At 37.8% G+C, this 26237-nt stretch overlaps 1 protein-coding gene across 10 annotated transcripts in view; it reads left to right on the top strand.

Moving 5' to 3' along the window:
- Positions 1-26237, top strand: part of ESRRG (estrogen related receptor gamma) — a 392451-nt gene that overhangs the window by 243856 nt on the left and 122358 nt on the right. For all 10 annotated transcript variants that reach the window (XM_075496438.1, XM_075496436.1, XM_075496437.1 and 7 more), the window contains one exon: positions 17858-18273. In XM_075496438.1, coding sequence (XP_075352553.1) covers positions 17871-18273 — 403 coding nt within the window. In that variant the 5' untranslated portion in view covers positions 17858-17870. The remainder of the gene's footprint in view (positions 1-17857; positions 18274-26237) is intronic.

The following is a 26237-nucleotide window of genomic DNA, read 5'->3' as shown; positions in this document are numbered from 1 at the left end:
GGCCGAAGCATCTAAATGCCGTGTGCAGAATTTTTGTAGTCCCTCAGCAGACTGTGAAAGATGTACCAAATGAAGACGCTTTGCCTCAATTAGATATTGTCAGAATAAATGGATGTTAGTAGGAATTTGGGTTAAATAAGGAACACCCAACGTTCTCTGATGTTGCTTCTCATCCTGGAGCTTTCTGCCATACGTGAGGTATGCAAGATTTGCCTATCATTTTGTGAATGGCTATGGATTGTTATGCTTTGGTTTGAACATTGCATAAGTTTTTATAAAATGCTGGCCAGATCCTGTAACCAGTTGAGCTGAATTTTGAAAGCAATGGTGTGTTTACTACAAGGAATCAAATTCATCCACTTACACAGTGACTGCACTGGCACGTGGGTCTTCAGTATCTAGCAGGATGCTGGATTCAAAGTTATATTCTGATGTCACTCAAACTCACTGAATTTTGCTCCGTTTTAAAGATGTAAGTGAGGAGAAAGTAGTATCTTCTTCCTGTACTTTTTCTCATCGTGGTGTTTGAACTTTACACTTCATGCTGAAGGAAAGCACTGCTTTCAGTTATGTTTAGATCAAAAATGGTTGATTTGTGTGTGATGGTTGAGAACAGAATATCTTCCATTGACTTAAGGTTCCAGCTGCTCCAAGTCTTTAAAAAATATACATTAATTAGAACAGGAAAAAATACTTATTTCCATTGTTTACGCTTCAAGGAAGAAAGCAAGCATCCCATGACACATACTTCATGTTTAGAATGCCCTTTTTTCTAGCAAAAGCTGAAGAAGCTGCTCCTTAAATGAAACTCTAATTTTTGGGACTTGATCCTGCAAAGCTTGCATGCGTAAGTCACTTGATACAGGTAGTAAATTTCCTGGCAGAGTACTTGGAGGAAGGGGTCAATGGATAATAAACCCTTTCCAGTCGGCCTGGTTCACTCGCATCTTGCACAACAAATAATTAGATTTTCCCAATATAGAAAAGAATAAGATTAAGAAGTACTATAATTAATTGTCTTGTGTTTGGCTTTTTTTAAATTTCTTTTTTGTTTTAAGTTTTCAGCATCCATTTACAGATCTGAAGTTGCTCTGACCTATGGTCAGAATTCTTTGTTGTGTTTCATAACCTCTGAGAGTCGTTTTTTTAAAAGTACCTAAACAGGAATGTTTTAGCAGGTAAAAGATACATGTAGGATGTGGAATTTTGTATTTATGTAAATTCATAATTGTTCATCTAAACATTCTTTATTGATAACACTTAAGCCATTCAGGGTTGTGCAGAGCTTGCAGCTTTTAATAGTAATGCCTTGTAGTATTAATATGGCTATTTACAGCATTATTAATTATATGGGCTAAGTAGCAAATACTAGCATTTATGTTGGTATTTGATAGCATTCCATAAAGCACACTGTTTTCCTGCTTTGTAGGTTAGTGACTTGTGTTGTTATATGCGTTTTTCATGTGTTAGTATTTGGGGAGGTAAAGTTAGTATTTTGCTGAGGGAGTAAAGGGGACGAAAAGGCTGTCTAGATGTGTGAATTTTCTTTTCCTTGGCACCCACAGGTGTTGTTGAGAATATTGTAAATACCTCATTGAAGAGTATAGTCATGTTGCAAGAATTATGTATGTGTTGTCTGGCAGGGTGATTCTTCTGGCAAAAGGGTGATTTGCTATCATATTTCTTTAGAGCGTTGGAATAAATACAAAAAGCCTATATTGATACTACTAACGCCAGGTAAAAAAATAACAAATCTGGCTAAAATCTTTTGGCTTTAACAACTTCAGATTCTAGTAACATAAACAGAGGTAGTCCTCCTTGTTCTTGTTTATACTTGTTGTTGGCAGTCCCTGAATGGGAAGGAGAATGGGGGGAGCAGGGCAGAGGGAGAAAGGTTAAATGGCAGAGGGGTTAAATTGCTTCAGTGACAGATTCTCTCCAGAAAGGCATCGAGTTGTTTTAAGGATAAGTATGGGAAAACTTGAATTGAACCTGCTTCTCTACTGTTCATATATTGCATTGCTGATGTTGCCAGTCTCTTATTTTTCGTAAAACCAAAATTTACTTTCCAAAATGAGTAGAGGGCACTGGGGAAATTTTAAAAAGCCAAGCAAGAAACCATACGTTTCATCAGCTGCCAAACTGGTTGGAGTTTTACCTAAGTTATGTTATTATGAGATTCTTAAAACATTAGAGTAGATTATTAAAAACAATATATATTTTACTCTTATCTTATGATTGTTGCAAAACACCAGAGAAACGTTGCAGAAATAGTTATCGGTGATCTAAGGGGAAATGTAGTTCCTTAGTTAAAACCTGTACCAACTTCTAAATGAGTCTCTGTTTGTTCCTGATGGAGATCTCTCATTGCAGCAGTGTAGTTCTTAACAGTAAGAATCTTGCATGCTATCAGCTAGTCTTAAACATTTTCTTTTGGAAAAACCTCACCATACGAGCTGGGAGTCCAGGAGGATGTGTGCACAGTCCCTCTTCAGAAAAAATGCACTCAATCTGTTTCAGACGAGTTCCCCGAAAGATGGGTTAAATCAACTGATTGAGCTGATTTTCTCTCTTGAGGTGATATTTTATTTATATGATAAAATGCTTGGAAAGTGATTAATTTGTCAGGGGAACATCTTGTTACTGTAAATTTGCCGAATGTGTAATAAAATTGCCATAACACAGATGGGAAAAATGAAGATCTTTTAAAATGAAATAACTGAGCAGTCTGCCTACATTTTCAGCACTTAAAATTAACTTAGTTAAATTTCTTTGTCATTTTTACCCCTGGAAGAATGCAGGCTGGGAAAGATTTGTGGCAAATGTGGTGTGGGTTTTTATGTGTGATGGGTGGAGGGGACAGGAATGGGCTGTGTAGCTTTCCTTCTGCATCACAAGGGACTGATAGATTTATTAAATTTCTGCCAGGGTTCCTGGATGGAGTGAATTTTTAGAAATTAATATATACAGGTCAGATACTCCTTCGCAGTAGCAGAGAATTGAAGAGTAGGAGACCTTTGTGGGCAAGTACCTCAAGTCAGTGAGATGCACGTGAAGTAGTGCTTTTATGCTAGTTTGTGCAGGATTGCTTTCAAATGACAGCTAAATAGTGTAATACACTTCTTAGTCTTTATAGCAATCTCTTATTGTATGGAATATAACTTAGATTATATAGGGGTATACTTGAAAAGTCAAAGGAAGGAATACCTTACCTGTCTCTGAGTTGCAGTATATAACAAGTGAAAATAGCATTAGTGAAGGAACAGTGCCTTTTATTCATACATTTTACTACTGCCTGTCCATCTGTCCACTGGAATGAGCTACTTATCATGTTTCTGTGTTTTTCCCTTTCAACTTAAAGAATTATGAAAGTAAATTCAATTTTTCGTGTCCCTTTATGACAGGTAGACTGGAGACTGTGGTCATTTGGATTAAAAACATATCCATCACCACAAGCTGACAGGTTATTATTATGTCTTCTTTGAATATATGAATTTTATCCCTACATGTTGGAAGTCTAAGAATGGGAACTTTTTATATAAATAATTATCCTAGTGGTGATGTACTGCATACTGTTGCCATATTTTTTCACTTTTACAGCATTCTTGGCCTTATCACCCATAACATAAATCTTAGGCTCTCATATTTAATACAACCTGTAGGATAACGATGCGCGTATAATGTACAGTCGGCCAATCCCACATCATCATTTGGCTATCATTATTTGTTGTCCTATGACAGATGTTTCAGTTGATGTCCCGTTTTGGATTTGACAGTATGTTTGATGCAGCCATCTAGGGGTAGCTGAGAGTGGCCTCCTTTAGGTGTTCATGCTGATCTTCACAAACACCCTCAGTTTATTAAGCTTCCAACTATGGGCAGTTAAAGTTTTGAGTATATTGGTGTTATCTTGGTTGCTCATAATTTATTTTTTAGAACTCCAGGCTAAAGACTCAGTTGCTGTCAGACTCTCTACTGTGTAAAGAACCAGTGAAGGAGTGGAGCAGATTTGATGTATATTCTAGGCAGATGCTTAGTGAAATGCAGATGGATTTTTATTCCAGGCCTTAGTCCTATAATGGTACAAAATATAAAGCCCAATCTGGTAAAATTATCATTTAATGCACTCCCATTAACTGATCAGCGATGATACTCAGTTTGCTGAGCAGCCTGAACTTGTGCTGAAACTGGTGGGGCACAAAACTTCTCAGGATCAAATGTGTGTTAATTGAGTTTTATGGTGGAATGCAGTGCTCTCTTCAGGCCAGTCTTTCTTTCATTGCTTACCCAAGGACAGTCGACTTAAGCGGAACTTTTAGATCTACAAGAAATAAATATTTGATCCTACTTTATACCATTGAAATAATTGAAGCAAGTCTGTCATTAAAATACAGCTGAAATTTGCAGTGTGCAATATGGAGTAACTAATGCTGATCTGTTCGTGTAAAGCTTTTCTTGGACAAGTCTCTCGGTGACTTCTTACGGAAAAGATGACCACAGGTTCAGCGTGTAATAATTGCAGCATATTGATACGATTGCTTTATAATTGCAAGTAGCAACTTCCTTGTTCTGAACGTAGTAATTGGGCTGGTACACATTTGTTACTTTAGACAATTTTTCTGGAATATGCTGAATTTCCTTCTTTTCTCCCTGTGACTCCCACCAAAATAGAAGGCAAAAGCTAAAAAGAATAGAAACTGTATCAGGACTTTGTGAAAAGCTCATCCTGCAAACTTGCTGGACTCATGTAGACATTTTAAAAGTGAAAGCCATTACTTCCTGACCTTTGCTGCTTATATCCAGAGGCAAATCTCTGACATGTAAACCCAGTGGCATAAATAGGTTTGAATTACACGTAGTAATATGTGAAGAACAAGGAACTGTGAAAAGCCAAAGGTTTATTTATTTATTTGTAAAAATCTGTAATCACACATTAAAATCCACGACAGACTAGAAGAGTCTTAAGCTGCATAGGTTTTGCTTCTGTAAATTCTCTGATTTATCTCAGCATGTGATGAATTCGATCATCAGTACCATACCCGAGGAAACATACTGAACTATTTATTTTGCCTATTTTTAATTTCCAGTGCTTCCAGAATCAAGATAGATAAACAAACAAAGAGTAAGAATTGAAAGGAAGAGGGTTTTTTGTCTTACAGTTTTCATTTACAAATGTTAAGGGACTTTATAGTGTAGAAATAGAGATGTTGTGCATTAACAGCCAGGGCTCATATCACTCAAATGCTTTAGTGTAAAAAAAAAAATATATATATATATTTATATAGACTGCTATAGGACTCTGAGTCCTTCAATGTCAATGTGGTTTTCCTTGGGTGCAGTAGGTTATGGTAATCCACTTATGTCTCGCATATCGGAGTATCAGGACCTTAGACCCTCTGAAATCATAAGCTGGGTTGGGGAATAACACCATTAGCTAGTATAAATTTGCAGAGCTTCAGAGTTGCTGGGTCTATTCCCCTGTACCCAAGGTTTTGACCCACAGTGAATGGCAGACGTGTTGTATTTGGAACAAATTTGATTTTGTTTTTTTTACTTACTCTTCCCATTATAGTAACAAACCCAACACCGATTATAAAATTACCCGGATGATTTAAGCAATTTGTGAATCAAGCAGTGATATTGGAGGAGGAGACTTCTTCAGAATTCATGTTCATCTTTAGAACTGACATCTCTGTTCATGGATGTTTCACAACAGTTACAAATTTGTAATGTTTTCTTTTGCCAGGCATTTGTTTATGCATTACTTTTTCATAAAATGAAAACTAGCGCTCCTTTTTGCATTTTGTAGAATATTACTGTTCTATCAAAGTATTTTTTTTCCCTGGTATTGTCTGCATCTTCTATTTCAAATCCTTAAAAAAAAAAAAAAAAAAAAACAAAAAAAAAACAAAAAAAAACCAAAAAAAACCCAAAAACAAACCAACAAACAACATAAAAACCTTGGGCTATTCACAGCTACACGTTGCTCACACATTACTCTTTGTGCTGGCCAAAGCTGTTCTTGCCATAGGCTTTATTTTTGGGAAGGCTACACAGAAAGAAATTGGGATTACTTTAACAGAAAAATAAACATTTTAATGTAGGAATAAGAAGAGATTTAATTTAGCCTTAAAATAACTTTCCTATTTAGAGAAAACTATATATTTAAAAATAACAAAGGTCTCATTTCTGGAAGTTCAAGGCAAGTTGCCTTCTTAAAAATAAATGTTCTGACTTCCAAGGCATGTTTTCATCAAAGCCATGGCAAAAAAAAAAAAAAAAAAAAAAAAAAAAAAAAGAAGAAGAAATAATGCAAAATATACTGGATTGGGATTCCCCAGAGCCTTGGTTCTGTTCCATGCCACGTTGTTGGCCTGCTGAGCAGCATTAGACAACTCTTCACCTTTCTGTGTCTTGTTTTGCCCATCTGTAAGAGGGAGATAGTGGTAGTGGTACTCCCTGGAAATGCAGTTTAAGATCTGTGTTAAAATCAGTAAGTAAAAGATGAGCAAATAGTACCATAATATTATTATTCATAATATTTGTCTAGGTCCTTTTTTTTTCTTTTTATGTTTATTTCAAGAGGCCCTGGTGTCGTGGTTTAGCCCCAGTCAGCAACCAAGCACCACACAGCCTTCCCCTGTGGGATGGGGGAGAGAACTGGAAGAGCAAAAGTAAGAAAACTCATGGGCTGAGATAAGAACAGTTTAATAACTGAAATAAAATAATAATAATAATAAATTGTAATGAAAAGGAAAACAAGGGGGGGGAGGAGAGAGAGAGAGAGAGAGGAACAATACCCAGAGAAAAAAACAAGTGATGCACTTGCTCACCACCCGCTGACCGATGCCCAGCCCATCGCTGAGCAGCAATTGCTGCCCCCCGGCCAATGCCCCCCAGTTTCTATACTGAGCATAATGTCATATGGTATGGAACAGCCCTCTGGCCAGTTTGGCTGTGCCCCCTCCCAGCTTCTTGTGCACCTGGCAGAGCATGGGAAGCTGAAAAGTCCTTGCCTAGTGTAAGCAATACTTAGCAACAACTAAAACATGAGTGTGTTATCAACACTATTCACATACTAAATCCAAACCACAGCCCTATACCAGCTACTAGGAAGAAAATTAACTCCATCCCAGGTGAAACCAGGACACCTGGTCAAGGAGCTCTATGTGAGAACCAAGAAGAAAGCTGAGTCACCCCTAGACCCAGCAGATGAGGGACTGCCTGTCTGAAAACACTTAGTCGCAGGAAAGGCCTGGTCCTTTACTTCGTTTCCAAGTCCCACAAAAGTGACTGGGATTTTTGTCATCATCACACAGCTAACAGTAAGACTGTGGCACTTGGTGAAATGCTGGCACTCAGGACGCTGTTTTGAACCACTGTCAGTTTTTGTCCCTACCTTTTTGGTTTCTTCGCTTTCTCTTTTTGGTTTTGGACATTTGCATCTCATAATTTGAAAGAAATATTTTTTCCCTCGTAGAATCTTACATTTCACTCCTTTTAGTTTCCGTAGCAAAAATACAGTTTCAAGCTTTCGATATGAGACCGTGACAAAGTGATTTTATAGCCAGTACTGAAAGTGACTAAACTTGACAACAATTGTATTTTATGACAACCTCTGCTTTCATGTCCACAGCCTACTTTCCTATTATCAGCTGTGAATTTTTTTTTCCCCTCCCCTTTTTCTCCCCTTCTTTTCCTCTCCCCTCCTCCCCCCATGACTTTTTTCAAACATGAGCAATTCTGTATCTCTGCACTGACTGGAAACAAATCCTTTTACCAGGAGTGCATTTTAATGGGCAGCATGCTTCACTTAAGTCACCAGAACCTTAACTGTATAATATTCAATTTTTTACCAACCCAGAACCAAAGCTTTTTCTTGAGAGCGATGTTCATAAGAGTAGTGGAAGAATTAGTATTACAGAACTAAACCAGATTAGGAGGGAATGTGAATTAGATTTGGTAACAGATGGTGCCATGGAAATTAAAGGTGCTTTGCGAATGGAAGCGACAGCAGCTTGCCTCTTTTCCTCTCCTGTCTCTCTCTTTCATGCGCTTGATAGACGGGTATAAATCACAACAATCCCGTCTTGACAGCCAATTTCGAGAATTTGATCTGGTTAAAGACATGGCTTTCCTGCTCCACTCACTGAAACTGGCTGCTATTTTATTTTTATACAGCACCTTGTCATATTTAGGAAAGTGGAATCACCTGCCTCCCTTTAATGAAATTTTCTTTAATTACAGTTTTAGCTCTTTAGTGTTAATTACTTTTCCATTCAGCTTCAGTTCTCAGGCTGTCTCATAGGAATGTATTTCTCTCCCCCACCCACCTCCCTGCACTATTCACGCATATGCTTTCATTTTTCTAAAGATGCTTTTCGTTGTTGGAAGTTGTTGTCAGATCCATTATAATTAGATCCTAATTATCAAAATCATCGTTATTGTGTAGGAAGAGGAAGCATTGTAAACAACTATTAAAGTTATAGGATCTTGTTCGAGAGAGGAGAAACCTTTCAGGATATACGTGAATAATAAACAAGCAAACGGAACGCCCTACTAAAAACTCTGTCTGGGAAGCATATAAAGATCTGGATAGCAAATGCTCTCCTTGGAAGGAAAATCCTCCTAGGTTATCTCTCCATACCTATTCCTCCAGTCTCTGATCCCGCATCTTTTGGAAGAGATCAGAATAAAATTCCCCTGCTTCAGTTTGCTTATGTAAATATTCACCTTTACACCTCTCACTCAGGTGTCCAGATAGAAAAATCACTTTTCTGATGTGTGTCAGGATTGACTTATAGTTGCCTTAATACAATTACTTTTTTGTGTTTAAGGCAGGAAGTTTAAGTGAAGAGACTGCTGTGATGCATGGAGACGTGGAGATGCTTCTGCCGTACACTAAAAGGTCCTCAGAGTGAAAGAGAAAAATAATGGACTATATCAAAAAAAAAAAAAAAAAAAAAAAACACAAAAAACCAAAACCCTCTCAAAGTAAGAGAAGATCCTTAGAGCTGGCAACTAACAGTTGGTAGAAATAAAGCTTCCTACTGGCAGTCAAATCAAATGTAGTAACAACTCAACGACTCCCTGCTGCTAGCTGACAGCATGGTGTAACACACTGGGACAAACATTCACTTAAACACTGATTGCAGGAAAACGTCATTTTCCAACTCACCAAGTAGCTTTTTGGTTGCTTGTGCATGTGTGCGTGTATGTGTAGGGGGGATTTAAAACCGGTGGCGTGTAGCTGGGAGGACAGGACACACTCAGGAGCCAGCTGAGTGAGGGGGTGGGAGAAGGATCACTTGCTTTAAGTTTTAGTCCTGAGTCTTTTAAGATGCTCGCTCTCTGATACTATTTCTGGAATGTTCTTTCTAATTGCGTCTCCAATTTAACAGAGCTTGGCTGGCAAATTATAATTCTTCTGTTACAAATCTGCAGAAAATCAGTGAGGGAACTGGGTGGGGAGACAGGTACATAGTGTGCACACACCTACACTCTGCCGTTCAGCGATGGAAGGAAATAGCTGCTAGAAATCATGAAAAATCCAATGATGCAAACTTTGACTCTCTCGAGACTGAAGGCATTTTCTTGTCTTCTTTTTCCGTTTGGAAAGTGGTGAATGACAGCTATGTCTCTCTGATCTGTAGTACTGGCTTTCTGACTGGTGCAAGTAACTGCTTTTGATGCTGTAATCATTTCAAAATAATCCCTCCTTAGAAAGCCTGTTATGTTCTTGAATAAATCTTTACTTATTTTTGTAGTTTTGTATTTTTCTCCCTTGAAGTAGCTGAATGTAGCATTTTCTTTTCTTTTGCTATTTCAGTTGATTTCTCTTAATAAAAAGAATACTCACAATTAATAATTAGACAACTCCTTGAAACTTTACCATGTCGTCTGGGGACTCTGCCTCATACCACTGGAGTATAACCGCAAGTACAATGATGTTCCATCAGAGAAAAACACCTAACTTCTTAACCAGAGATTTGCAGTCTTCCACATGTGATATGAAGTGAAAGTGTTAGGCTGCAGTTTGAAAATAGAGTAATAAAATCTTACTCTTCCTGATCAATATACTGATTTTCATATGATGAAACTTGGCCGTCATTCTAGTAGTCACATCACAGCCTTTTGGTTGAAACTGTTTGGGCATGGGAGGTCTCTCAGTGTGAGTTTGTGCAGCTCTCCAGGCACTGAAGAGCTGACTCATTTGAGGCATGTTAAGTACTGTAGCAACGTGTACCGTTAGGCTAGAAACCAGTAAACGAGAGAAGGTAAGTCTGAAGTTTTCTAATGATATGGTTGTAACTCAAACAACAGCCATGTTCTAACTGTGCAAAAATGTTAGAAACACAGAAGAAAAAGAGAAACGTAAAAATTAACTAGGAATGTGAAGTATTTACTGAGGTTTAAGTTGTATCAGAACTATACTATGTACACAACATACCAAATCGTACATTTCTTTTATGTAAAACTCTCAGGCATTCCAGAATGATTTTCATTTAAAGTGCCATCTACTTCTTGTGTTGCCTTCTTTTCAGTATTTGCCTTTTTTTTTAAGCATTTGAAAACTGAATCATCAGAGCATACCAAAAAAGTATCTTTTTCTACTTGAAATACATGAAATCTGTAGAAGTAGGCAAGTCTTTTCTGCAGGAAACTTTCTGTGGGTGATGGCCTGCTAGTAGTAGTGCATAACACAGCTAATAGAATATTTGTTGTGTACACATGTGCAAAAAGAAAGGTCAGTTTTGTGATTTTTATGTCAGCTTTATTTTTCTTTATTTTTTTGCCTTTCAGTTGGAGGTTGGTTTGTTTGTTTGTTTTTGTAAGTGTATTGCAGTGACACATATTGGATGCATTGGACAACTGTTTTACTGAGGGCTGGCACCTCTTCAGATGTCTGGTGTTTTGGCTCAAAGGTGCAAGGTCTTTGAGTATTCTTCCCTGTTTACTTTTTGTTCCCAAAAGAGCGCCTGATGTAAAGAATAATCATTTTGCAGTCTGAAAAGATTTAAATTCTGTTGGCTCTAAGTGCTTCAGCTTTTAAATTCAGAAGAGTAATGTTACGGTCTGTCAAACCATAGGATCTGTATGCTGCAGAGCTTGTGCATGTCTAAGGATACATTTAATTAAACCAGCATTAGTGCATCTATACAGACTTATTAAAACACTTAGTTTGTCTCAATAATATTGATTAAATAGCAGTAGTTTGTTTAATCTAAGTGTATTTTTGCTATTACTACGCTACTTCCAAGTAATCAGGGTAATAGTCATCATCAGTGAAATATCACGTTAGTTATGAAGTAATGCCATAAGAATTGATTTAGACTTGGCAGGAAAGGAAGGCTTTCTGTCATATAGTGCCAAAGCCCGATTTGGATTATTAGAATGAGAGTTTTAAACATAATTTCTGTTCGTATAAACAGGGTGTGTTTTATAGGCTTATAGGTTATTCCATACTCTGAGTATCCATTATATCAAGGAACACCTCAGACAGTTAATTATGCAAAACATCATGTAAGTAATTACACAGTATTATTATGCATTTAACAGTTTTATTGATTTGCCAGTTGCTCACTTACAGTATTTAGAGCTATAAACAAGAGATGCTCACCCTCAGTTGAAATAGGTCCAAGGAAATGAGCTAAAGATAAATGACACTAGTATGCATTGTTGCATCAGATGTAATCCTTAAATGTAGAAGCTGTCAACAGTGATAATTTGCAACACATTGGGGTATCTTAGGATCATTTCCTTCTTGTTAACAAAGTTTATCAACCAGGAAGCACAGGGAATCAATGGGAAATAGAAAGGGAAGCAATAATGAATATTTATACACTGGAGGGGAGGGAGGGGAGTTTAAAATAATTCCCCCTGATTTTGGAGGGTCTGCAGTAGTGGCAAGTCAGCCACTTGAAAATTTTGCTTTTTAAAAGCAGCACAGAAAACAAACTAAGTGCAGCCTCTCAGATTAGGTGCAAATGTGAAGGGCCTCAGATAATGGCTTGTTTTGTTAAGCTAAAAATGACCACGCAGTAGTGTAGTCTTCCACTGCCTTGTGCGTAGGAAGTGCTTTAGCAGAGCTTGGTAGATTGCATACAGAGCAATAATAACTGTTTGGGAAGCTGGATCCTCTGTCAGCAATCATCAGCTAACTCAGGCCACTGCTGGTAACAACATGATGGCTTCAAGCATTGCTGCTTCTGTTCCGGCTGCTAGTGGCTATGACAGCTGCTCTGGAAGAAGTCATTGGCTTGCTTTGCTTTCCCTTACCAAGGTGAAGTGGTGAAGGTTTCAGGAAAACATAAAAGAAGGAAGAAATTACAAAAAAAAAAAGAAACTTTCAACATTTGTTTAAAAAAAAAGACCCACAAACAAACAAACAAAAAACCCCCAAACAAAACAAAAACCAAAAAAAAACCCCCAAAACCAAAAACAAACCAATAACCCCACCACAGCCATGCTGTTTTGCACAGAGTACTCTTTACTACATGGTGGTACGTGTGCGTTCATTAATAAAGACCTAATGCGTAATAACAGTTTTGTTTGTGCGTGCATGGGACAAGATTAGCAATACTTTGCAATTAATGATCTCATCCACTAGGTTAACCAAGCAGGCCTTACGATATTTCTTATTAAAAGAAGAAATCCTTTCTTTTCCTTCCCCCAACTAAGCCAGTGCACCTTTAATGCAATGATGATATGTTAGACCCAGCAGTTGTCAAAGCATCGTATTACTGTGATGCCATAATGACACCCTGTCTCTGTAAAGTAGTCATGTTTTCTCAAATCACACGTTGCACCGTTGATTTCTGACATGACACTTCATTCAGTCACTTTTCTTCGGCATCTCCATTCTCTGACAATAGCAGCTGGTGCCCATTTTCCTACTAAGTGATTCACATTTTTGCCACTCTACTAGAGTGCAATTAGCTGAAGCAGAAAAAAATGCTCAATGTAAAGCAGGTTGGCTGAAATTGTTACTCGGCTCTTTAACAGGACCCGGTGAAAGTCTTGAGGTGTTGTCGTGGGCATCGGTGCAAGAAACAACATTTTCATTTCTTTCTACAGAAACATTTTTTTGCATCTTACATTCAGAGAAGCAGAGTATAGGAAACCACTGGAACGTGCTGCACTGTTTTCTGTCTACTGATTTTGGTAAAGACCTGTGAAATGATACCGAAAGTAAGCACAGTATTTGGGAGGAAATGTGGTTTGTACGGTCAAAGTAAGGAGCTGGCTTCTATTCCTGAATCTGCTAGAGACTGTGTCACCTAGACCAAGACTTCTTTCATGCATTGGTTTTAATAGTTAAAGTGTGAGGATAACAAGTTAAGACCTTTTTGGTCAACATCCATGTGAGTTAGAGGAATGTATTGGAGAAAAATCAGATGGATTGCACTGTTAGCGTAAAAAGTACCTGAGGTGTGCATAATAACACCTGCCTTGCTGATGCTCCCACATAGTAGCTGTCATTAAAAATGTCAACTGCTAACAACCTATTCTGACATTTATGGAAATAGGGTAATTCTCTCTTCAAGAAAAGAAAAACTTCATGTGCAGGTAAAAGTGGACTTTTGTGTGGGTCTATAATAAAGGTGCTCACTCTAATTATTGTTACTAATTATGACTGTCACTGAAACCACCAGTGCAGCTCTGAAGTAGCGAATGATGCTGTAAGCAGAGCTTTTCCTACTTGAAAAGGGAGCATGAGATGCGTTCACAGATTATGAAGTATTGGCATGTTGTTTTGACCTCCTTTAGGTATTGGTAATAAGGGAGATGAGGGCAGAGTAACTTTCTGAACCAGTTGCATGTATGGGTGGAATATAAAGAGCTCCCAGTGGCTTAAATGGAAAGGCTTTCTTTTTTAAGGCTATATACTGTAATCAGATGCAGTTAATTTTTGCACTACACTTGTATATTGATACTGATTTAGCCAGTGTCAGCACTGTCAATATCATTAGTAATGTGGCAGGTAGATGGAAATATGAATGTGATTGCATTAATAAATTCTTAATATATTCAACCTTTCATAAGCACATAGCGTTACAATTTATTCGCTGTTGTTTAAGACCGTTTTAAAGCAGGAGTTGCATATTGAAGTGCTCTGTCATTGTACCTTTCTGCCAGCAGTGACTGGCTTCAGGTCTTACTTAAACGAAGAAGTTGTGAAGTAAATTTAGTAGAGGTGTGAAGAGTCATGCTATATATTGCATATTACTTGAGGCTTGCAGCACCCTATGTAGTTTCTCTTGTATATGAGCATGGAAATACTCTAGAGCCAATTAGTTACTTTCCCTAAAGCTATTGAAAGGAGAGCTTACCTGAGAGGTACCAGTTGTTAAAAGACTTACCTGAGAACAGCCCACCACAAATGGAGCTACCATTTATTTGACTTAAAATCTAGTAAAGAAAAAAAACAACCCCACCAAGGCTTTAAAATAAATACTGTACGTTTTTATATGACACATGTTATTTCTATTCATAAACCTTAACTAAATTTAGATTTTTATTAATCCAATGTGACCTAAAAATTTTGCATTAACAGCACAATGTGGAATTGGGCTTATTCTCTTTGAATGCAGATAAAGCCATCATCTTGAAAATAGCTCTTTCTGACAAAAAGGTGTTCTTTTGAAATAAAGTCTTTCTCACTACATTCCTCTTAGAGTTAATGTGAATTTTAGTGCCTCTAATTTTAGATTGAAGTGAGGTCTAGAATAAAACCCACCGGCTGACAATTGAATTTATAGATAGTTGTGAATATTTCAGGCTTGAATAATAGAGCTGTAGAATTTCAGACACAGAGAGGAAGAGAGAATTAAGCTTCACCTGTAGTTTTAGACTATAATGCAATGGTGTCTAGGAATTCTTCAGTGTAACGAGCTAAGTAGTAATTAGGAGGGAACTGAGGGAGGGATTTTACAGAGATCTAGCTTAGGCATTATTCCAAATGTTCAGCATGATAATTTGATGGTGGTCCCACCTGCCATCCGTATAAGATGGCTCTTGAATTACTTTCGTTCAGATGTGGTACCGTAACGAAGGAATGAAAGCAGTAGGTGTCTGTTGCCCACCCACCGCTAGTACCCAGCCTTGTCTCTGGTTCACCTTCTTCAGGGGACTGAGAAAGTTTTTGTTCTCGGAGTCAGGCGCTGTTGTTTTCGCTTTTCCTTGGAATGGTTAATGTTTTAACTGCATTTGTGCTTTGCTAGCATGCACCAGTCCAGTCTGTACCATTTAAGCTGTAGCCAAAAGCAGCTTTATCTTGGTTAGGACCAGAAACTGCTACTTCAGAAGCATCAGCAGACTGGCTTTAGCCTAAGCAGCACTGGTGATCAGATTTTAATGCTTGTAGAACTGAGATTATATTTTGGTTCTGACCGCTTGGAGTGGGAGATATCCACTTTTGCACTGGCTAAGACAACATGCATTTGGACAACTCATTAATTGCAAATGTTTTTTCTGGGAAGGGAAGGGTGACATTTGAGCTCATTATTGCACAAATTAGAAAAAAAAAATGGGCAGTGGGAGTCTTAGGCAAGAACCTGCCATCGAGCTGGTTATGACAGACTGTAGGCAGTGACTCCTACTGCTGTATTTTGAAACTTCATATGTGGAATCTCAGCAGCAGGGAGATGAAAAGAAGACCAAGCACCTGTTTAGTCAATAAAAGGACCTTAGTGTATAGAAAAATAATGTAAAAAATAAGTTGGTAGAATGTGAAAGTTAATTGATATTTTTAATTGTAGCTGTATAAAATTCAGTGTCAAAGAAAGAGAGAGAGAGACAGAGACACACCATGTTTTAGTACCCTAATAACTTCTAACTCTAGTCTAAGATCATAATGTATGTGAGAGCGGTCCAGTAATTATAAGGCAATAAGTGGAGTGGTGGTGTAAGTGCTCTAAATTAAAAGGAATTCGCAGAGCTGCTGTAAGTCAGTGCCGACCCGCTTTCTTTCAAACGTTGACTTGAGAAAAGTGCTTAGCCCAGAGTGCAAGTAGAGAGACAAGAGAGAGCTATCTATTAATTACAGCACTCATTAACAGTGACGGCTACAAGGCAGCAGATGCAGAAGAAAAGGCACATGCTACTGCAGGCTGGCAGGGGGATTCCCCCCCTCCAGTTCTTGAGGAAAGGACAACACAAGCAGGTGGTCCAATGTAATAAGATATTTTCACGGCTTTAACCTTCCCATTTCCTTGGTTTATTTGCTGACACCAGATAGCTTGCTCCTTCCCCCTCCCCAAATAAGTACTGATTTTAAGTTTGAAGGGCAACACTTCTGCACATCAATCTGTCTGTTTCCCACATTCACGTGTCATTTGTTTTCAATAGAATTTTACAGTAAAAATCACAACAATTGAGAGGACCTAAATAAAAGAACCATGGGCACTGATTTTAGGGTAAACTTCATCCGAGGCAGATATTTTTAATGAAGGGTCAGGCTTTGATCTTGGTTACCCTCATTGGAGAGGAAGCCAACGCTCTGGATTGATGTCTGTTTCCCATTGGTGAATTTGATTCCAGACCTTGAAGTAGAAATTGATTTTTTTTATTTTTTTTTTTAAACACAAAAAGGTGAAAAAGTGAAGACAAGATCTCAAAAATTACTTTAGAAAGTTAAGTGAGTCAAATTGTCTGGACTCATGCGTTTGCTTTGAAAACATGAATCTGTAGCTCCAGGTGGGTGGCCTTATGGGGAAGTTGCTTTTCTGCTGAAAATGGTTCTAGAGAAATGCTCGTAACTGTCATCTGTACTTTGGCAGCTTCTGAGAGTACTGTCAGGAAAATGCTGGGCAGGCCATTTGCTACTTTGGTCTCATAGTCACAGCTGTAGAAAATAAAGATAGTATCTGATTCGGAGCTTTCTCATTATTATCTTTGTCCCTTGTTCTCCCTAAAATATGTTTAAAAATAATAAAAAACTTGAGGATGGAATAGACAAAGAAGATTTTTTTTTTTTCCCCCTGTAGAAGGCACTAATTTTTCAGATCAAATGTTATATGATTTTATTTCAGATGCTTAATTCTGAAAATGTGAGAACTGAGAAGTAAGACAGAATCTCACCTTCTGAAAGACAAAACTTCTATCTAAAACCTCCTCTAGTATATTTTTTTTTAATCCAAGAATGGAACATGTAAAATGTCAGATCCTATAGAGGATAAAGGCTAGAAAGTAGTTGCAGCCAGAGCTGACGAATCATTTCACTTAGATTTTGTGAAAAAGGAGTCCAGCCTTAATTATTTGTTAGAATTCCCAGTTGATGTGCTACTCCGTTACTAAATAGCTTTATCTATAATAAAGCAATATTAATAAATTAAAAAAAAAGACTGTGGGAGACTTACTCTTCAGTTCTGGGATCAGATCAATCGACGATGAATACGTGTTTTTAGTCAAGTGTCTTGGCAAATACTAATTACAGAGCAGAACATTTATGTGCTCAAACTTGGAAATATTTGTTCCTTATAATGATGGAATTTACAGAAAGAAAGTACCGACGGAAAAAGACATTCAATAGCCAAGTCATCTAATAGGATTTTCTTAAATTTTTTGACTTGCTAGATGACAAGTTCAGAATTTAGAGTTGACGTGAAGTTGACGCGTAGCCTAGAGGGCAGGTGGAGGGGACAACAGATGGATTTGGTCTCTTTAAAGTTTTTGTTTACTGCCTGTCTGGAGCTTTGACAAAGCTCTGTCATGCCCTTATGCTGATTACCTTCATGTAAAACAAGAGGTATTGACTAATGAATGAATGATGTGCAGTCCCTAACCCTTCCAGAGCAGCCTTAAAGAGCACTGTCTTTAATACACAGATTCTTCTTTCTCTCTCTCCCCACTACAGGCTTCTCTGCAGAATGTCAAGCAAAGATCGACACATTGATTCTAGCTGTTCGTCGTACATCAAGACGGAACCGTCGAGCCCTGCCTCTCTGACGGACAGCATCAACCACCATAGCCCTGGTGGCTCCTCAGACGCCAGCGGGAGCTACAGTTCCACCATGAATGGACATCAGAACGGGCTGGACTCACCTCCCCTCTACCCTTCGGCCACAGGGCTTGGGGGCAATGGGCCGGTCAGGAAACGGTATGACGACTGCTCCAGTACCATCGCTGAAGATTCACAGACCAAGTGTGAATATATGCTGAACTCGATGCCCAAAAGACTGTGTTTGGTGTGTGGTGACATTGCATCAGGGTACCACTACGGAGTGGCTTCCTGTGAGGCCTGCAAGGCTTTCTTCAAGAGGACAATTCAAGGTTGGTTATTCTTTAAACTTCTTTTCTTTCTTTTGCTCAAAGTGCAATCCTTGACTAAATCCTGTTAGGACTTCAGACTGTACCTTTTCATTCTTCATAGTGTTTGGTCCTACAGATGTTACTCATGAAAAAGCCCCTTTGGGCTTCTTTGGGAGCTCTGTCTGTCATGTTAAGCCCACTGCCACATTTATTTTGATTATGAAAAATAGAAAAACCCTGGAGCCATCCGGTGCACGTTCAGGTTTGTATTCTGTATGAGTTTCTCATGGATTCTCATAAATGATTGTTGTGAAGAAAACTGATTATTTTCTGAAGGTTGTCGTGGATGCCTCTTGAACGCACCTTGTGGCTGGTACACAGGGATCGTGCTTGGGTTTTGCTCCTAGTTACACCACTACCATACTTAAATTGTTACAGAAATCCAGTTTATTTTTGTTAAAGCAGCAGTGCATTTAAAATTGGAACAAAATGCAATGGTGTAGTGCTTTGTGCATATCGGTGTATTAATAACTGGTCTTTCACCCATACGATATACAGTGGCCTTAAAAAAGTTCAACAAATATCTGTAAGATCACATTCTAAGGAGAGTAAGTTGGCAGCTTTTGGTCTCTGCCCAGTCCTTTGTACTAATCTGCTCTTGATACCTGTTAGAAATACACCACATATTTTGGCATAAATTAGTACGAATAGGATAATTTGCATGACCACTCATTCTAGCTTCAGAACCAATGGAGACAAAATAACCTTCTACTTTGATTTAGATATCATCCTTTCAAGTAAAATTGAAGGTGCTTTATTTAAAGAACATGAGGCCAAGCTTGGCCTGTACAGGAATATAGTGTCACATTAAATTAAATTCAAACTTCAGAGACTAAAATTAGGTTGCGAAGTCCAAATTTAAGCTCTTCAATAAAACCTGCTTGATTTTCATAGATGTTGAGCACCTGGAATTCTCAGGAAAGACAATGCAGTCTGGTGATATACTTTTCTTTTTAAAAATGAGTTATGATAAGGACTGTGAAGTTAGTTTCAGTTTGTAATTTCACACAACCCAAAATTTGAAACATTTGGTCAAGATTTCTTAAATATAGTACTTCCACATTTAATGTAAAGTTATTAAGGAAAAATAATGACTGTTATTTTAATTTATCCATTGCTGAGGCAATGGCCATTTTATTCTCCTCTCATCCATTTTGCTACTGGGGGATTTGGGCCTTCTGCCAGCATGAAGTACCCATTTTATGACGGCCATATAGCCACTAAAAAGAAACATTAGACTTCAGTTGTTCTAATGGAGCTGAGTGTTACAATGTTTGCAACCAGTAAGCAAACATACCTGTGAAGATTCCTAGTGGCCTGGTTCCTACATAAAATGAGTGTGTATACAGAAACAGTGCTCATTTCAAGTCTTTGTTTTGGAAAAAGTAAAAAAAGAGGTAGGTGATTTCACTTGACCTTCAAGAACATTTTCAGAAAAGCTCAAAAAACATTTCCACTGAAGCAATTTGTATTTTGTGGTTGCTAAACTTCAAGCACCAACTTCAACTAGCAACTCTGTTTTATAACTCTGTTTTTATAAATGGTAATTAATTGCTACGTAATAGCTGTCCTACAGAACTGAATTCATGCACGGTTATTTTAGTTGCATTTTGAGCATGAAAAAATGCCACAGAAACGTTAACTGATTAAAGTGTTGAGTTCTGGCAGTAATAGGTAGCCTGCAATTTTACACCGCACCACAGACAGCAAGTTTCTGGGCATGGAAGCAAAAGACAGGGACGTCATTCTCCAGATTAGCAACCTGGACTTGGCCAGGCAGCTCAAGTTAGAACTGGCAGCTGTGCAAAAAGTCTCAGTACAGTTAGAGCACTAGCTGCATCAGCAGGTGACAGTGCTGTGAAGACAAAAAAAAATATGCAGTAAGGCAAAACCAAGCATTGAATGGAAAAGCAATAATGAAGAAACTAAGAATAGGAAATATGTTACCATCATAATGTCATGGCAGCATCTTCAGTAATGGTGCTCACTAAACTGACATAACTACTAAGAGTTTTCAGATACCGTCCAAAATAATGGAAGCTACTTACTTTGGTGAATCAAACCATGAATTGTGGTAGGTGACAAGTATATAAGAAAAAGGTACTCCGCATGTTTTGAATGGGCAAATTCTACCTTTAAGCTTGCATGAAGAATAAGTCCCCTGCGCTTGTTTTGCTCTAAATGATAGAATTTGGTCCCAGTGTTCGTAGGGGTTGTTCTTCCCTGTCCCATTTCACTTCCTGGTTCATATCACATTCTTTCTCTGCTTGTTTTTAAAACAAGTTGATTACTGCATAACTGCAAATAAGAAGACACAAAACACAAAAACCCCAAGGAATTTATAAATACAGAATAGTAAACCAGAGTACCTGAAGAGTCAAATATTGTAACTGTGCGTATGTAAGGATAACATGTCTTGGCTCAAAGAATTGCTTATTTTAAATGCTAGTAATTTAATTCTGATGGGTACTTAATTATAATTATAGATTCAGTGAAAAAGAAGGTTTGACTTCCCAAACCTTTCTTGTTTATCATTCATGAGGTACTAAATTAGCTCAGACTTGTACAACCTAAGTGCTACTCCTGTTGAAGTCATGGGCAAAACTGTTCTGACTTCAGTGAGAGCAAGGCTGAGCTGATACAGTTCGATTATGAAGCACATCTTGTGTTCGCGTCAGGCCTGATGTCCTTTCCACTAAGTCAATGGGAATCTTTCCATTCTTTCCATTTCAAAGGAGTCTTTTGAAATCTCAGCAGGTGAAAGCCACAGGCAGCTGTTCAGAGAGCCAGCACAGTATCTGTACATCACCAGCATCTTATATAAGACAGAAGTGAAGTCCATCACAGGATACCAGTAGCCCCTTACACGAGGCGAATTTCGCTCTAGCGTAGAGTGTACACCTGTTTTTAAGGGTAATGGAGATTATCATTCCCTTTCAGATGAGAGCAATTTAGTCTAAAAAATGTCCGTTCCTGGCTGATGGATTTCTCCTCTTCTTCTTCCTGCCTCTTGCAATTGCTGCTAATTTCCTTAAAAGTAAATAAATTAAGTGAACCCTGTCTTGAATTATAAGACAAAGTAATTTTGTCTTTTTTGAATATATATTTTTAACATAGCACAGAAGTACGTTTGGGGCTGTGGTAAAGAATGCATAGGTTATGATAAAAATCAATAATATTAGAAAAAATTAGAAACAAGAAATTACCTGTCAAAAAAACCAAAACAAAACCCCCAAAAAACCCCACCTCAATATATAAATTGGTGTTTTCTTAGGTCATAGTAGAATCTAATGGTGTTCTGCCCCCTTTTGTGACATGTAAGGGATGGGAGAACTGGATGTTCTCTCTGCTCAGCCTGGTACTCACTCAGCTGCAGCTCTCAGTTTGCTTCTGGGATAATTTACATGGTGGCTGATTGCAAACGTATCACAGAAACACACACACAGCCAAATCTCCCCAAAATTGGCTTAACATCAGGGATAGTAGAAAATAGCAACGTCTAAAAATAGTTACAGGTCCATCGATTTTTAGGGTCTCTCTGCAGTTTTTGCTGTGCATCGTATTATCTTGAAAACTCCAAGCTTTCATTAAAAGAAAGAAAAAAAAAATTTTTAGTTGTCAGCTGGGTGCAAAGTCTTGTGTTCAGTACAGAGGTGTTGTACGTACTAGGTATTTTGTAGTGAATATTTAGTGTAAATACATTTCTCATAATTTTTATTTGCTCAGTTATCATAAAGACTAGTAAGTACACATTTTGCATTAATAATATGTAATTACTCTCAGTGCCTGTAACTTAAACATTTCTGCGAGTGGATTGAAATGATATTCTTGCTTTCAGTAGAAGGATGGTAGGACTTACAGATTCAAAGACAGTTTACTGTTTTGTTTTATTTTAGCCTTCATCTCTCTAAAATAATGGCCTACATCTAGACAACTTTCTTCCTCCCTCCTTCCAAATCTTCAGAACTGTCATCTTTGGACTCTTTAAACTAGCATGAAAAGACAGTGTGAAAAGCCTAGGTATTGATATGTTACCTTCCTGGTAAGGCTTGTTGTAAGTGTTGCTTGTTGCTTACTTATTATCTCCTTGGACAGTGTTTGAATTTTCCCCACGAAAGCTAAAATATTTTGCATTCAATAGTCCTTGTAGTTATTGGGCTTTGGGTTTTTTTGTTTATATGTTTAGTTTTTAAGGAAAAACTGTTGGATGAACAGTATTGAGACAGCAGGCTTCTGTTTACATGCAGGGTAAGTAAAGCAGTAGGTAGTAAGAAGCCCTGCAATCATACCCTCACTGTTTCATTTAAGAGCTTTATCCCTGAGAGCTGTTGCCTGTCCGTGTCTCCTAACACAAACAAGAAATATTCCATCCTGGGAATACTGTTGTCTTTTTGGTCATTACATGAACTAGACCAAGTCTGCCATCTCATTTTATACTGATCACCTAAGAGCCTTCAGCTCTACAGTTCTGCAGTAATGTAGTTCCTGTGGTCTTCAAAGCCTGCCGAAACTGGGAGCTAGATTAAACGGCTTTGTACTTTGTTCACCTTTTTGGTTACTCAAAGGTGGTTTTAATCCCTTTACTGTTCAGGTTTTTCAACCCTCTCTAGAGTGTTTACCCATTACTGAGCCAATTTGATCTAAATGTGCAAACACTTTACAGTAAATATATATATATATATTTTTTTTTTTTTAATAAGGAAAGTTAGAACCAGCTATGTAAATTCAGATAAGGTGACATTTCAAATGGGCAACATAAAGTTTGATTCGAAGTTGCACATGACCCAAGTGGCTTCCAAAGGTTAATTTGCATCTCTTAAAGCTGACTCCTATCATACTGCACATCATTTTTGTGGAGGAAATGAAAGCAAATTAAGTAAGATTTTATGGCTTTTCAGCATCTTTACTGGTAGCTAAGATTATAGTTTTTTATAGAAAGACAGGGTAGAGGCTTGCATCATGGTGCAATAGTCTGTGGACCTTGGCTCTGGTGCAAAGATGGCAGCCCTCCAGTGAACCTAACACTAAATGTCACCTGAATCCATCATTACCTGATTAAATCATTCACCTTCCTTATATAAGTGAAAGTCTGTGCATCAGCATTTCTTTCAAAGAATATTTTAAGCAAGCAATGATAGATATCTTCCCTTTTCCCCTGATTTCTCTGTGCCTATGGGCCAACCAAACTAGTGAGCCAGTATTTTTAATTCCTTCCAACACGTCTTTTAATCCTGTCATAATGTCATTGTGTAACTATGGCAGCCAAACAAGATGAGACAATAAAATATAAACACCCTGAAATCTGAGAACCAGAGAGAAGTTTTGAAGTATACAGATGGTTCTGTCCCTTTTACTATCCCTGCTTTCCTTACAGACTTGGAAATTATATGCTGCATTTAGATTATTAGGGAATAAGAATGAGCATCCTGATTTGTGCATGGCTATTTCGAACTCATCAGAAATACTCAGAGAGAGATGTGGTTTACAAATAGTACTGGTACAGTGGTATGTATCAATGCCATTCTAACTAGCTCTGCATCTCTTTATTTGTCATAAACATCTCTGAAAACTTCCAGCCCACTTATGAAGCTCTGTCTAGTTTGAAACTAGACACATGTGAAGTCTCAGCTAACAAGTGATTTATTTATGTTTCTATAACTTTTTTAATGACTTTTTTTTAGTGCTGTGAAAGTCATTTGCTTTGCACCTTTACAGACTGCGACGTTCTGTGTGCTCATAAACAAACAATGACAATTTTCCATGCTACCTTGGTAGGATGTATCAAAATTGACCTAGATAAAATACCAGTAGGGACAAAACGTAGATGGTTCACTCTTTCTGACTTGGACAACTCTTCAGTGACTCCCAGGCGGCAGGGGATCAGTTCTATTTGCGTCTTCAAAGCATTGATTCTCTCTTAAGATGACCTAAATGCCCTTCATTTCTGTTGAAGATAAAGAAGTTGACTCCAGTGGGAATCAAAGGCAGTTAGGCCCTAACAGGTGTCATTCAACACCCCCTAATACCAGCCTCATATTGAAAATTATGGTGGTTTTATGGTGCTGGAAACCCATCTACCTAAAGTAAGAGGCTGATGCAAAAACGTCATGCAGTCAGACCAACCAGAATCATCTTTACATTTTCTTTTTAGATCTCCATTCATGTTGCTTTCTAGGAATAAAAGGAAAACAAATAAAAAATACATTTTAGAAGTTCAAAGTATATTATAGTTCAGTAACATAGAACACTGGCTTCTTTTAAGCAACTCCACATAGTGATTTCATTTAAAATGTACTTTTAAGCTGACTGTGTCCCTCTGTCAAATACCATCTTACAATGTAGAGTTATTTAAAAACTAGCTGCTTCTCCTGAGTTTCTTGTTGTAACAGAAAAAGCAATGCAAGCAACAGAGACATAAGCATAATCCTTCATACATGGTCCTATCATCTTAAAAAAAATATTTGAGACATTTAGGAAACAAATTTTTAAATGTTCTGTAACTCTGTGTGTGCAACATTGTTTTTGAAGTCATCTGGGTGAAAAATTGTGAATAAAGTCAACTTCAGGCTTAATCGGCTCCAGATGACATGTAGCAGAATTCATAGGTCTATAATTCGTAGAGCTATCTACAGTATCAGGTGAATCCATCCAAGGATTTGTCAGCCAAAACTGGGTGCAGTTAGGTTCAAATCCAACCTTATTCCAACCTGACCCTATTTCTGAAACCTTATCGATAAGAGTACTTTTACTTGTGAAAATATTTACTTATACTTAAATTTGGTTGAGTTCTGACTGCAGAGTATGGAATGGAGTCTGCAAGAACTGGAACTTTAACCTGAGAGAAAATATTTTTACTTTCCTCAGTTCAGCTTGGCTAAAACCTATAAACATCAAATACATTTTTAAGTCCCTCTGGGACTTTTCTCTATCCTTCTTTTCCTAAATTAGCCCGTAACTCTCTATTTCCAACAGCAGCTACTTATCCTCAGTTTCTCAAGAACTATTCTTTTCTGTTCTGGTTGGATTACATATTAAGGTGTGACCTAACATACCGTAATTCACACTCTGTGTTGGCTTAGATTATCCTGTCTCTCTTTCTAAGACTTCCCTTTTATTAATTCCCAGAAGACCTATGGCTGTAATCCCGGCTACCTTTCATTTTCCAGAGTTTTCATGCATACCAGTTCACAGACAAGCAGGTGTATTCCTTTGGGTCTGTCACCCAGGAAAACAGAGCATGAAGGTGGTACTTGGGGTAAACCTTACTGCAGAAAGACTTAAATCCAGTGATGCGGCAGCCTCTATTGAGAATAATGAGAACGCTTGCTTTTTAAATACAAGTTTTTGAAAAAAGGTATTAGGTTACGGAAGCTTGAAGAGAAAGTTTGGGAGAAAAATGGGGCATTATTGAATATAAATAAAGAGATACTGAAATAGAGTTTCATGAGCTGATTATAGCATAAAATTATTACATTGAAGGAATAATTAATTCCCCTCTGTTGGTTTGTGGTTTTTTTTGGTTTTTTTTTTTTTTTTTTTTTCCTTCTGGACCTACATGCCCACACAGTAAAAGTTTCAATACTGATATCTTTAGCATTCCTCCTGCTTTTTTAAGTGGCTCATGGCTACTCTTTCCAAACACGTTTTCACCCTTTATCTCGGTCTTCCTCATGTCTTTTACTTGTCCAAAGATTTTCTGAGCATATTCCAATAGCTCGTAGCAAGCCTTTTACATTTTCAGTGTTAAAATATCAAATGTCACAGTGTGAAAAGGGAAGTAAAGCTTCTGCTAAGAATTGCTGTCTGCAGCTTCTATTCTTGTCAGTACTTCTGGAAGAGAGACCCCTGTTTCAGCCTGTCCCACAGACTGGAGCCAGTTTCTAGAGCCAGCTTCGCACTCTTGATATCTGTGAGGTTCTAAAGTT

Source organism: Mycteria americana, chromosome 3 (assembly GCF_035582795.1).
Source record: "Mycteria americana isolate JAX WOST 10 ecotype Jacksonville Zoo and Gardens chromosome 3, USCA_MyAme_1.0, whole genome shotgun sequence".
In the NCBI taxonomy this organism is placed as follows: domain Eukaryota; kingdom Metazoa; phylum Chordata; class Aves; order Ciconiiformes; family Ciconiidae; genus Mycteria; species Mycteria americana.
The sequence above is the reverse complement of the archived record's forward strand: the minus strand, read 5'-3'. Positions and strand labels throughout refer to the sequence as shown.